Source organism: Zootermopsis nevadensis, unplaced genomic scaffold (assembly GCF_977971745.1).
Source record: "Zootermopsis nevadensis isolate Lab colony 2312 unplaced genomic scaffold, Znev_1.0 Znev_ptg000061l, whole genome shotgun sequence".
Taxonomy (NCBI): Eukaryota; Metazoa; Arthropoda; class Insecta; order Blattodea; family Termopsidae; genus Zootermopsis; species Zootermopsis nevadensis.
Genome location: NW_028259192.1, coordinates 3,886,576 through 3,900,657, shown reverse-complemented (window position 1 = coordinate 3,900,657; position 14,082 = coordinate 3,886,576). Strand labels below are relative to the sequence as shown.

The 14,082-nt window shown below is 33.8% G+C and overlaps 1 protein-coding gene across 3 annotated transcripts; it reads left to right on the top strand.

Annotated features, from left to right (window-relative positions):
• Nucleotides 1–561: 561 nt before the first annotated feature.
• LOC110838376 (dual specificity protein phosphatase MPK-4) lies at nucleotides 562–13,854 on the top strand. Of its 3 annotated transcripts, none has more exons than XM_087340641.1 (11): nucleotides 562–768; nucleotides 1,367–1,558; nucleotides 2,326–2,457; nucleotides 3,902–3,998; nucleotides 5,135–5,221; nucleotides 6,803–6,951; nucleotides 7,043–7,142; nucleotides 7,547–7,773; nucleotides 8,609–8,738; nucleotides 10,686–10,801; nucleotides 11,612–13,854. In XM_087340641.1, exons 2-9 carry the CDS (start codon nucleotides 1,435–1,437, stop codon nucleotides 8,710–8,712), a joined length of 1,020 nt encoding a protein of 339 aa, XP_087196767.1. In that variant the 5' UTR covers nucleotides 562–768; nucleotides 1,367–1,434; the 3' UTR covers nucleotides 8,713–8,738; nucleotides 10,686–10,801; nucleotides 11,612–13,854. The 3 variants fall into 3 exon arrangements, with proteins under 3 accessions (XP_087196767.1, XP_087196768.1, XP_087196766.1); XM_087340642.1 differs by lacking the exon at nucleotides 562–768 and having other exon boundaries at nucleotides 1,181–1,558; nucleotides 11,612–11,727; nucleotides 13,356–13,854; XM_087340640.1 differs by lacking the exon at nucleotides 562–768 and having other exon boundaries at nucleotides 1,181–1,558.
• The last annotated feature ends 228 nt before the right edge of the window (nucleotides 13,855–14,082 follow it).

Genomic DNA, 14,082 nt, shown 5'->3' with positions numbered 1-14,082 from the left:
GGTCTTCTCAATACATGTCAAGTACCGCTACATGAAAACACTAAAATCAACTTACCTTTCTCATAGCAGTTTCTGCCAGAAGCCAAAAAAGTGACAGCTACATTCAACTTTATCAGTGAGCACACTGTATATGGTGAAGGGTACAAATTAGGACACTCCTCATTATTTTTTTCTCAGGCTGTTACTTCAGTCTGTTAAATCTGTTTTTGTTGTGCCTGATATGAGCATATGGATAACGTGAAAATATTTGGTTTTGCCCTACATAAAACAAAAGGACACAATATTAAGGAAAATTAAGAACCATTTTGTACTTTTACTTTTCATTATGTTAGGTTAATGCTTTAGATTTTGTTGGGGGTTGGCATTCAAAAACAAAGAAATACATAGGGTGATGAAGTGACTGTGATGATGTAGCAAGGCATCTCCAAGCTGCGTTGACCATTACAAATACACACGTTGGTTGCAAGCCAGCCAAGCTATCGCGTACTTGTCGTTTTACTCCCTTTGTGCCCCTTCCAGCTCAGGTTCGGAGATATTCTGCGTCCAGTATACTGCCAACAAGCTGCATGCGCAACCACTGGTTCATTGTGTTGGTCAGGTAGGCCTGATCGTGATGCCAGAGATATTTTTTTAAATTTTTGGGATTTCGTTACGGCGGAATTTTGAGGGCGATATTACGGGATTTGACTGTACCACTGAAATGTCTACTAAAAAAGGGATAATTTACGAAATTCGAGAGGATATCAGTGCCACGGTGATATACACAAGGTGTGTTCGTTCGTCGTTGATGTGATGTATTCATGATCATCTTCAAACTTACGAGTGAAACAATTTGAAAACAGTAAAATCTATTATTATAAAATATCATGTTAGAAACTTCTACGAATAATTGTCGAAACGTTTCAGTTTGCATTTAAACCGGAAATTTAACGACCACTGTACATAAGAACCTTAATACTTGAGCTTCTGCCACAAACTTCAGGGAAAGGGTTGAAAAACTGATTGTTACTTTTTCTTGTCTTAACACTAAAAATAAGTTTCATAATTGATTTTATCTTACTTCGATAAACATTCACTACAGTAATGATGAATTAAAATTGAGGAAAAGATCAAACATAACGTCAGTCGCAGAACACAGTTCAATTTTTCGTTCTCCGTTTGGCAACACGTTACTTACGACGACAGTACTACCAATATTGTACACATCAAATGTGGAACGTGATTTCACGTGCGAAATTTTGACATGGAATCGATCGGCTCAGATTTAAACAAAACATAATTATAGACAGATCATTTCAACAGCCGATTAAATTAATACTCATATTAAAAGATTTTAATGTGAATGCAGTGTTCTTTTTTCAAACAGGGTATACGTGAATTTATCGTGACACGACTTGTCTTTGACGTGTAGAACGTTCAAGGTAGTCCTGATAGATGAGTTCGAGGGGTGCTTCGAAGAAAATAAACTCCAGGCAGAAAGAGTCTGAAGTTCTTGAACGCGAAGATTTTGATGCTGGACCAACAAATCTAGACTGCATAGAGCCCGGTGTGTGGCTTGGTATGTATATTGATATTCAAATGCTCTAGAAATATGTGATCCTCAAACACCATTCAGCAGAATATCAGTTGGCCAGCGAAACATTTACAAATAAGTCTTATTAGAACTTGTATTTTCTTAAATATAGTTGTAACGTAAAACAAATTGGGTCAGCCCTAGCATAAATGTCCCAGTTTTGAATACAGAAGATGGGATGTGCCTTTGAAAGTATAACCCAGAAAGTCTTTGTGAGAAAGGTTAATATATCTTTATAATGTGGTAAACAGTTGCTTATATTTCAGATTTCTACTGAACAATAGATTAGAACTTTTTTAAAATTGTTTCTGGTGGCTGAGCATATTTGATACAGTGATATCAACCATAAAAGCAGTTTTAAAATACTTTTCTTTTACACAATGTTTTGGCATAGTTAGCATTACCAAAAAAAGTGTTGTATTATTAACTAAAGTTAAAACATATTTTAATTGTATTGAAATGTACTGTATTCCCAACAGATTTGAACTCTGACAAGGTTTGTTCAGTTATTTTACAATATGTTACATCTAGTAATACATAGTAATACATACAAGTACAATTCATACTATTATAAAATTTCACTCATTATAAACAAAGGATGCATATAATTAGTGATGTGGTATAAGTATCATCTGTTGACTAGAGATTTCTCACCTTGGAGACCTGCTGCAAATATCAGAGGCTAGAAGAAAAATCCCCTGCCCCTGAGAAGGCACACCTGCATCTAGATTTGTTGTGTTTTTCTATCACAGGCAACTTAACCGCAGCAACAAATGTTGAAGAACTGCAGCTGCATCATATAAACCATATTCTTACAGTAGATTCCTGTCCTTTGCCAAGGAAGATAACAATGCTGCCAGGGGTGAAAGTAAAGTTTTTACAAGGTAGGACGTAGTGTGTGATACTGGAAATTAAAAATGACATATTTAATTGTTTTGTAGCATAAATATTTAAATATTGTCTGTAGCATTGTGCACCTGTATTCTATTTCATATTAAACATACCAAAACTTCTGTTTTTGTCACATTGTTTTACCAGTTCATTAAAAGGATGTTTTCTAGTTTTTGTTTTATGAATTTTTAAAGCAGAATGGGTGGTGCCACTGCATAGTCTAAATGAACAGACTCACAACCACTGGTTATTGAGGTCAACACACATTGAGAGTCATAACATTTACTTCATGCTCTGTAAACTATAACTGGCCCATCATTTGCTGAGCCAAATGTAGATTTATCAGAGGAAATTACTCTGTCCCACTGGCAATCCGCACTGCTCTCAGGAAATGCTAGGCAGTATATTCATTAAGCATATCCTTCACTGTAGCTTGTTGTTCTTTGAGACAGACTTCTTTTATTCTCAGAATAATCATACATTTCTGTCCAGGAAAGTTTGTAGCAGCCTTAAGCTCCCTAAATCTGGCAAAGGAATTTTTTTGAGCTTCAGCTACTAACACAGCATCTGTTGCTGGACTTGATATGAGCCATAACCCTGTTCCCTGATGCCTCCCATCGCACCCTTGGCTTCCCCACAGGTGTTTTACTGCGTGGTTGTCTAATAAGGGCCCTCTTCAATATCCGGGCCTCCAGTATTCTTTGGACGTGACCTGCCCATCAGAGCCTCAGCTTAATGTGTACAAATAGCCTGGGTTCTTTATAAAGTTGGTATAATTCATGATTGTAACGAATCCTCCAGGCCCCTTGTTGCACAGAGTATACGTGTTTTACTTTCCCATCCATGTGTAGAATACGTTGCAGTAATGTAATTGTAGGAAAGCTTGCAACCAGTTTTTGTTTTCTATAGGTATATTACTGCCAATTTCCTATCCTGTGTTTGGAGCTGACATGTCTGTCTTCCTAATTGTACATTCTTTCTAATGAATCATTACACACTTGAAACCCCCTAGATTTGACTTATAATCTCTGAAGTGAAGGCTGTGTTTTCAAGCAGATGTGTTGCTAATTTTAATATTTTTATGATGATGCCTTGAACAAGAAACTTAACCATATTCTTCCTCTTTCTTCATAAATTGGTTCACAACTTTGAATGGTTCTTGTTTCTTTAGAGCAATATATTTAATATTATTTTTTGTTGTAATTTGTTGTATTGTTCTGCTGTGAACTGTGAACTTTACATGTTGGCACATACTGTATTATTATACTGTACCTAGATTCTGTTTTTCTTTTTATCTTTCTAATTATTGTAGATCTTGGATTATGTTAGTGTTCTATCATTGTATACCTTGATAGTGCTGGATTTTAGCTTTATTTGGCTTCAGTCATGTATGTTTTGAAGAAACAAATGAAGTAAACTAGTGTCAATTGTTTACAGTAACTGATTCTCCAAGAGAAGACCTGCTTACACATTTTGAAGACACTTATGAGTTTATTAAGGCAGGACAGGAGCAAGGAGTAGTTTTAGTACATTGGTAAGCCTCATCTCACTTATCTTTCATTTGCAAATGGTAGCCAACATTGTTTTGCACTACAGCTTCTAATTGTACAGACTGAAAATGGCACAAAACTTAGTCATTTTGAATTGAAAGCAGCACTTATCCCAACCTTAGTCAGTCTGTAACTGTTACTTGTATATCACACACAGTTTATTTAAAAATTATTTATTCTTAAAATCTTGGTGTATGTAATAACATGAAATATTTCTTTAAAGGGGAGTGAGTAGTGGGTCTTATTTTTGTGCGCAGTAGAATGTACTATGTGTGTCAGTGGTTTCTAATTATGGATTCCACATTTTGTGTTTCTGTTAAGGTATCATGCAGTTTTATGTTACACAAGATTTTTTAATGGCATATGTGACTCTAAATATGAAGATGTTTTAGTTTGGTTAAATTTCTTGATGCCCTTTTTCTTATAAATGTTTTTAAAGACAAATATTCATCTATTTTGATACTCTTAGTGTGTACATACCCGCTATATCTATCAGAGACTACTATATTTTTACTGTGTATCATAATTCAAGGCCAGTCCCTCAGCCAGATGTGTTTCTGCTGCCAGTGCAGTCCATAGGAGTGTTGACATCATTAACAAATATTGTATTTTGTTTGCTGGTTTTATTCACAATTTTAAATCAAATAATTCTTCTCCTTTATAACTCCTTTATGTTTTAATTGTATTTTTCTGTGTTTTTCATTCTGGTACTTGCCTATAATTGGTTTTTTAGCTGTTGCCAAGCACATAAAGTAATTGAATTGATTAAAATATATTGATTATGTTAAATATTCTGGTGGTTCCAATCATATTATGTTATAAAAAGTTAACAGATACAATGTTACTGTAATTTCCCTGTTTTACTGTAGACACACATATCTAGTTGTTTAGTTTGTTTAGTATTCTTAATTTAAGAAAACATGTTGGTTACAAAAATTAACTCATAAACATCTTGTCATTTAGCACAGATGTACAAATATGTCAAACTCCAACAGACATACATGATGACATAGTGTAGTTATATATTAATGATTAATTAGAAAATTAGCAGTTTTTGTTGTTGATTTCATTTTTCTGAACAGATGACTATTGAGAACATTTCTAACACTTTTAATTTCAGTTACTATGGTGTGTCTCGAAGTGCAGCAGTTATTATAGCATATATTATGAAGAAATATGAATTGTCATTTGAGGATGCTGTGGAACGGTAGGTTACTCTGTTGCTTCCAAGATATTGTTTACCATTATAAGTCCTTTCAGTTAGGATTTAGGAGAGTACAAATTGAAATTAACATTACAACATGATTTTTATATATATTGTCTACAATTTGAGATTTATTTAATGTACCGAATGTAATGGGAGTTGACTGTACTTTCATATTCAGGTGATTGGTTTGTTTGTTGCTGTGCTAACATTGACACTATATACACTGTGTTTACTAACATAGTTACACGCAGGTGTCACTTGCTGGCTCGTGGCTGGAACTTTGTAGCTCACTACCAAGTGGTATAAGACTTTCCCAATGTGAGTCAAGTATTGCACGATAATGACAATAAAGTAAATTATCTGAGAATGATGTTCCTGTGTTTGCACACACTCTGTTTACCTTAAAAATGTTGAAATCCACTGCTTTGTCAGTTTGGCTGTTGACAATTTTGAGATGCCAGTCTGTTTTGGAAAGCATTTCAGAGATTTATGTGATGTGTATTCTAGCCTAGCAACTGTTTTGTCTCATTTTTCTTTGGTAAGCATACAGCATGTCCAGAAGTAACCCAATACACCTGACTTTCTTCATAAATTTATGGTTGCCTATTTTGCTTGGAACTGTAATCCCAGGAAATGTATGATGAAATTTTATGTGATACTTACTAGCAGAACCACATTTCACATAGGATTCTAAAAAATCATGCTGTTCAACAGTATATTAAACCATATCCACACACACAAAACAATAACTAGTATGTAACATGTTGTTAGACATAACTGCACTGTTTTGTGAATAATTTTAGCAGCAGTTGCTGTTAGTGCCGGGTGGTGACTAATGCAGTTCCTGCCAGGAGCCAGCAAGTGACAGTTGCCTGTGACTATGTCAATAAACACACGGTATATGGTGTACAGGAGTTGAATGATGCCCTGCAGCCAGGCTAAATGTACCAAGTGCCAGTACTGTGGAAGCAGAATGTTTAGTTTGGGAAAATTACCAAATATCTGTTGATAACCTTGCTGTGGCATTGCAAATGAATGATTCAGTACGTAATGTGCTCTGTAAGGAGTTGGGACTGAATGAAGTGTGTGCTGTATGGGCTTACATGAATTGACAGCATTAAGCAAGTACGTCTGAATACAAATAAGATTTACTGTGAAGCTGAGAGTGACAGTTCTCTTGGAAAAATTGTGTTGTGTGTCTGTCAAGTGATTGGTGCACCATTTTCAGTCTGAAAATAAATCCCAATAAGTCACAAAATCCTCATCACCAAATTTCAAAATATTTCAAGTAGAACCATGAAGTGGAAGCCGTGTTCACTGTTTTCTGAGATGTAAAGGGCATCATAATGACAGATTTCTTACTGAAGTGGTTCTCTATATTGCAGTTTAAATTTATATCAGTAAGTGAACATTGAGGTGTTAACAATCACAAAGTTTGCCTTTGCAAAATATGTGTTTTCCAAATTGTAGTACACCTTCATGTTCTTATTCCCACTTCAGTGAGTGTCTTTGGTTTTATTCTGGTTAATGTTGTATTCTCCATATTATAAAGTGATTATTATGTGCTTCATTCTGTTCCAGTGTGAAATCTAAACGTAGGTATGTTGGCCCAAACCCAGGATTTGTGTCCCAGTTATGTCTCTATGAGACAATGAAATGGCGGATGGATAAAACCAATATTCAGTTTCGAATGTATAGGTTGCAGATTGCAGCTGATCAAGTAAAGCAAGGTATTTCTGTAAGACTCAGTTTAATACGTTTGTTTTAAATAACATTCCGTGTTTTAGCATTATCAGGAGACACTTTGTTTTTCATTTTTAGCTAGAATCCTACCGCAAAGTTGTATGGATGTAGTGAAGTCTGATCCATCACTAATCACAGTAAAACCAGACCCTCTTGTATATCGCTGTCGGAAATGCAGGTAATATTTCCGTGTTTTATGTGCGTCATGAAGTGGACCATTAATATGTATGAATTTATTTGTCATCAGTATGATAACTTGATAGTTTCAGTGTAGCATTTTTTGAACATTTCTTATGAAAGTGTTCTGTTATTTGTAATGACCTTTTTTTATATTGCAGAACAGAAGTGTATATTTCACTTTTTATCACATACTTCAAATTGTGTTTTATGGTCATATTGAATTTTTGACAGATACGGTGCCATTCAGTGGTGATTCAAATCAAAATTTATAATCTTTTACATCTTCATACTGAATTCTTTTTCTTGAAGGCACAGAGAGAAGAGTATTACTTGTACTGTGTCAGAGTTCATTGCATTAGACTAGTGTTAAGAATTTCTGTACAAACTGAAGTGTGCTTTCAGGCGCATTGTGGCATCTGCATCAAATTTGTTACCTCACATACCAAAAGAAAAGCCTGTATGGACAGATAAAAAGTGGTCAACTCAAGGCAAAGATACAATGACATTATGTTCTGAAACATACTTTGTGGAGCCTCTTGCTTGGATGCCGTCCATTACACAATCACTACAAGGGAAAATCCACTGCCCAAAATGCAAGTCAAAGTTGGGTTCCTTCAGCTGGATTATGGGTAATGTGGTATCTGTACAGTTACAAATTTTAGAAAACTGCTTTTTGACCTCTCATATCCCAGTGGAAAGACATACGTTTTAATAGCTTAAAATTATATGATATAAATTAAGCCATCCAGTGCACTGCACTTACAGCGTTTATCAACCCAATAGTTTTATATGAACATAAGTACAGTGGTATGAATTTAATAGAAATATTAATTATATATATATATATATATATATATATATAAATGCAACATGGTAGCATAAAACATTTATGGTTCAAGTGACGGTAAAGTCTATCAAATTATTATCATATTTCCTTTATTTTAATACACCAATAATTGTAAGATGTATCCTTTATTTAGTAATAGGTTTTCAGGTAAAAAAATTGTATTACAATTTAAATTATCAGGATTCAAATGCAAAACTTCTTTGTGTTAATAATTTTGGAATCTTCTTTGTTGTTATCTTTGTATTTACTGTCCCATGACTAGTGTTACGGACATGAAGATTTTATTTGTGCTTTAGTCATCAGTATAATTTTTTGACACCAATTCTTAGATGCCATCAAATATAAGACATCCTGATTTCAGAAATTTTAAAATTTGGAAGGAAAAAATTGCCTTATCTCAGAAATACAGTATTAAATTTACTTTTTTTACTTTAAATTCACATTAAATTACTTATAATATGGATTTCTTACATTCAAATGTAAAGTAATAAATCTGATAACATACTTTATTTAATGCCACATTTAATTTTATATAGCCACAGATTCACTGTTTTTTATTTTTTTAGATGTATGTTTCTTGCCTTCTGACATAAATTACAATAAAATTTATTTTTCAGGTTGTCAGTGTCCTTGTGGTTCAAAAATTTCACCTGCATTTTACATGGTACCATCAAAGGTTGAATGGAGTAACATGGTACAGAATGTTCAGGTGACTGTATGACAGTCAAGTTGCAGTGAAGATGTAAGGTAAAATGGAGATGCAAAGAATTGTCCTTATACTATTTATACAGAGAGATGGTCAAATCACCAACAACATTACATAAATTAATTGAAAGTTTTTCTCCCTCCCTGCTTTTCCTCCAGTTTCTGTGTTCATGAACATTTTATGGCTGAAAGTATTGTTATAAATATTATAAGTATTGAATATAACCGAAAGAAGCAGTACATATGTGCAGCATGTTTGCAAGTTTTTTATAATGTCCATGCCATCCAGGAGTCATTTGCATTTTGTCCTCTCTACAGGCAATTATAATGTAAAATGATGATGTATAATCATGAGATGTATAGGTTAGAGCCCAGTGCTTATTATCCTGTAGTTACGTGATTTTGTTTGATGCATCATTCTCATTTCTGATAATAACAGTTTGAAAAGAGTAATTTATACATCAAATTGGGTAAACGCTTCAGTATATGAGTTTTAATAGGACTGACAAAATGAACATTTGAGACTAAAATCTGGAAAAATATGTACTTTATATTCAGAGTTCTAGTATTACATGATTCATGCGGTCTGTATTATAGATGAAACCACTTTATCACAGATCTTTCTAAATTGCTAGACAAATACCCAAGTTTTGGGAACCAATGCAGGTTTGTAATATACTAAATTCTGTGTTTGCAGATCACATTATATTGGGGCATCAGTTTTTTTTATAGAAGTATACCTTTTATTGCAGAACAGAATTAACATTTGAGACTTTTGTAATGTGATGTTCTGAAAACAGTTTAATTTTAATTAGTTGTGTGCATATTGTTTTTACTGATGTCTTGTAATTTATTTCTCTAATTTGGCTTCTGTTTTTGTTACTTTGTGCCTGTGCCAAGTGAGTCGTCTGGTACGTACCTGAATATGTGACTTTAACTTTATTTGTTTCTCTGCTTTCCTTGTCACAAAGAACCACACTGTGAAGATGTTAGGTGACTAAAATTTGTATTCTGTGATGATTAACATTTATATTTTAACTGCAGTGCTTGTTGAATTGTATCCCACATGTCAGCAGACATTACAGTAGTCATTTTCAGAATTAGTATTGAGAATTGTCTATTTATCAGTTTGGAAAGGGGGGGAGGTAGTATGGTCTGTTATTGCTTAGTGTCCTGACCCAGATGCTAGTTAATAATTCTCATGTATTGCCATGTCTGCAACCATCTCTTTAATGATGTTCCATGGATTGTTTTATTATTTTGCTGACTTTCTGGTTGCTATGAGGATTCTAATAGTGAATGTTGATCGTAGGTCCTATTTCCCAAAAGTCAGTATTTTGTTCTGTGTGGAATGTTGAGAAATAGCACACCATTTGTTTGCCTGTGTGTTGCCCATCACATGTTTTGAATCTCTTTTATTCTTGTCTTGGCCAATTTGTGCAATGTAGAATTTTCTAAAACAGTGTTAACTTTGGCAGAATGCTGTCTTCATCAAGGATAATGATGGCTTCTCTCTTGTCAGCCAGCATTTTATTTCTCTAAGATATTAAATTCTGTTGAAGCTGCTTAATTATTATATTGAGATTCTCACTGTGTTAACAATGTTTATTTTGTCTTATAGTTTGTGACACCATGTGGTCTTCTAGGTGGTTACCAACATTTCAGGACCCTGAAGATGGAGGCGTTACATTCCTTCTGAAACATTAGTAACCATCCGCAAGACCAAGTGGTGTCACGACCTCTTAATCAAGAACTTTATTTTTTTTGCTGATTTTTGGTTCTGCTGGTCAGGCAAAAAGTGGATTCTTTAGTGCACTGGCAATGTGTGTGTCTTTCTGCATTGGTCATAGAATTTCTTGGTTTGATTAAGGCATTGATGACTTGTTTGACCATGATTTTGTTCAGTTCATATGAGTCATCTGCTGTAACTGAAGCTCTGATGTGTGATCAAGGTCCTAGTGGTTTTCATGATACTTGTGTTTCCTGCAGTTTGCCTCTTGATGTGGTGAGTGATCTTGGTGAAAGTGGGCAAGATGTTACTGTCTGTGCAAGCCGGTGAGCTAAGAAGGCAGATCTACTTCTGTTGTTATTAGTCAAGTTTCCTGGTAAGTCTATGGATCTCCTTCCATCATAGATTTACGTAATTGTAAATCTTAGGTTTTCACAAAAATAACAGATCTTTGGGTAATTTCTTGACTAGCTGGGCAACTGTTAGTTTCTTAAGGACATCTGTGCATCATTTAATTAGTTACACTTTCACAGTTGGTATTTAATACATATTGGTTTTTAGGTTTTTATAATTGCCTGACTAATATTATTGCATCTGATGTCTTGGTGGATATTATGGATGTCATCTTCAGGATTAGCCTCTGGATGGGCATGTACTGTATCAGTGTCTGAAAGGGCACAGTATAAGCCCAAAAGCAACTAACTACCTTCACACTGACTGTGAAAGACTAAGATTAAGAGTTATGTTTCTGGTTATGACATGTATGGGAAGCGAGTTATAACTTAAAAACAGTAATTTCTTATGTTTGCGGCAGTGAAACATATAAATGTGTAGAGGAATTTGTTTGGAAAACTTGGGGGGGGGGGGGGGGGGGGCACTTGGAATACCTTGGGATTGATGTGAAGCTAAAATCAATATTTTTGAACATGGTGATGAACCTGCAGGTTTCATAAAAGCACACTCTCTTAACCAGCTGATTAACTCTCAAGTTTTCAAGAAACATCTGTGGATTAGTCATAGTAAGACTGTGTAACACAAGTTATTTCTCGGACAGCGGCTGTATTTTCATATCCAGACTGCCTTAAAGCACTGGATTCAACTCGCAGCTCCCCAGCTTCTGATCCGTCATAGGAATCCGATTCAGCCAGCATATGAACTATATTTTGTACTTTTGTTTTGCCCTTAGCTGCTCCCGTTAAAGTCAAGATAATATCTTAAGAAGGTCTTCCTCCACTCTTTCCACATCATTATTAGTCATCATCTTAACATTCATCATTGTGCCTACATCTTACAGGAGACATGGTATGTAGGATGTACAGAATAAAACTTCATATGAGTATGCATAATTTATGATTTTATTATGAATACAAACTCATGTGGAGCAAAACTGTATTCTAAAAAGCAAGCAACTGGAAAATATTATTCAATTTTAGACACCTCTTAGTGTTAAATTGTCTGTAATATACACACAGTTTTAGATTAAGGTCATAGAAACAAGTGAAAATAATGTAAATTAATGTGTGTAATATTTAAAGTGAAAGTATTATATAAAGGAAATTATATTCAAGGAACTAATCCATGATTAAAAATTTCCTCTTTTTCCTTTGCCTATTATATCAGAAAAATGAGCATAACTTGTTTTTATCACCTGCTTTTAAAATTAATTTTGAGTTTCAGAGTTGCAGTTTTGTGATAGTTTTGCCACGTGTAGTTTTAATTGTTGTTACAGGAAAAATGTGATATTTTAATCTCATATTCAATTTTAATGAAGTGTGTTACTTAATGCTGAACTATATTATTTACTGCCAACTCTTTAATCAACATTTAATTTGCTTATCTTCTGAAATATACTTGTATCTCAACCACATTCTCCACTGCCATGAAATTTGTATTAGTATTCTCACAGATGTGGAAGACATTACAAAATTCTGCTAGTGGTCATGACTCATAATAGAAGACAAATTTACTCATAATTATCAGATATTTCGTTAAAGATTTATAGAAGAAAGTTTTGAATTACTGAAATTAACTTTATTTTTTTAAGACTTAAAGGTAACAAAGTACTTTAACATGATTCATGATAATGAATATAATGTTGGAGCCGGTATTAGTGGTTACCAGGGTAAAGATGGATATGTCCTTTGGTATAGTGGTAACCACCAAAAAGACTACAATGCATCATAACCTTGAAAATGGAATTTTTACTTCTGTGAGGGTATTCTTTAAAGCAGGCTTCAAATTCCAGACTTTATGTAATAATGTGGCAAAACCTGATTACCTGGTCAAATTAACCTCTTTTAGGAACTTCATTAAAATAACTAAAATGAGTGGAAAACCAAACCTGAAATTGCATATATGTCTGCATTGGGCATTGGCCTGTTAACTGGGAGCCAATATTAGTAGACACATTTTATTTATTTGTTGGTCATATTCATTTCAAGGTTTGTTTTTAAAATCTACAGTGGAGATAACTAAAACCAGCAAAATAAGGCCAATTGTATCTCCTAATAAGATAATTTCATTTTGTCTATGTTATAAAATTATTAGGGATTGCAAAACTGTAAAAGTAATGCATTAATTTTTTTTTATATTTTGCATCTAAATCTTTTAATAGTTTAGCTAAAATGATGTGTTATTTTACTATAATACTGTTTGTGAAATGAAGGTATTTTTTGATATATTAAACTTCAGTAGAGCTGGGTGTTTTGTCATCAGATGTTGTTTTCTTCTGGATTTTGAACTCCTTGAATTATGTATCTGTTGTGAATTATTTATTCAGTCATATATTGTATTGTAATGTATGTAAATATGTAATTTTGGAATGGCTGTGTTACTGGGATTTGCTTTCATTTGTATGAGCGTGTTCTGTAGAAAGGTACTTGTCCTATGTGTGGTCAAATTAGTTAAATTTTAAGGTCTGTGGCTTTCAGGGTCAAAACTACTTTCAGCCCTGTGTGAGTTCTGCATATCTGTTCTGTTGGTTCCAGTTAAATTGTGTAAGTAATTTATTACATGTTACCTGCTTTGTTTTCAATTTCAGCAATATTAGGTTTGGTTTTGTATATACCATATACAGACCAAAATGGGGAAGAACTTTTCTTAAAATCATGAAAATGTACTAATTGTCTGGGGCATAAGGTTGTCCTCATTTTATAACATTATTATTCTATTGTTATAGTTGGTATTGAAGTATTTTAAATGGTATTACTTTTTAATGTATTTTGGCCAGTCCACTTTCACTCACATGGCTCTAGGTGTTCATAATTTCCATCATATTTCAATAATAAAACAGCTGATTTCCTAATTACAAAATACAGTTCCTTGCTGAGCTGTTTCTTGGAGTATGATATTTGTGTCCTTCCATGCAAAAAAAACTATTTGTACTAGGTGTTTTTAGATGTTTTGTAGTAAAAGTAAATTCCATAGAAAGTAACTATTATTCATTAAACCCATACTGACATTTAAGGTCCTTAATCTTTCCATCTTTCCTCTGTGGCAATAATAATACATATTATTGTGTGCTGCTTTCATAAGGAACATTCATGAATGCATATGGAAAGCAATATGCTGTTTCTAAATGAGCTCTCTTTTGCATAACCAAGGCAGACAGTCTTTCCAAACAGCAAGCTGCTGAAGTATGTATGTTATTGCACAATG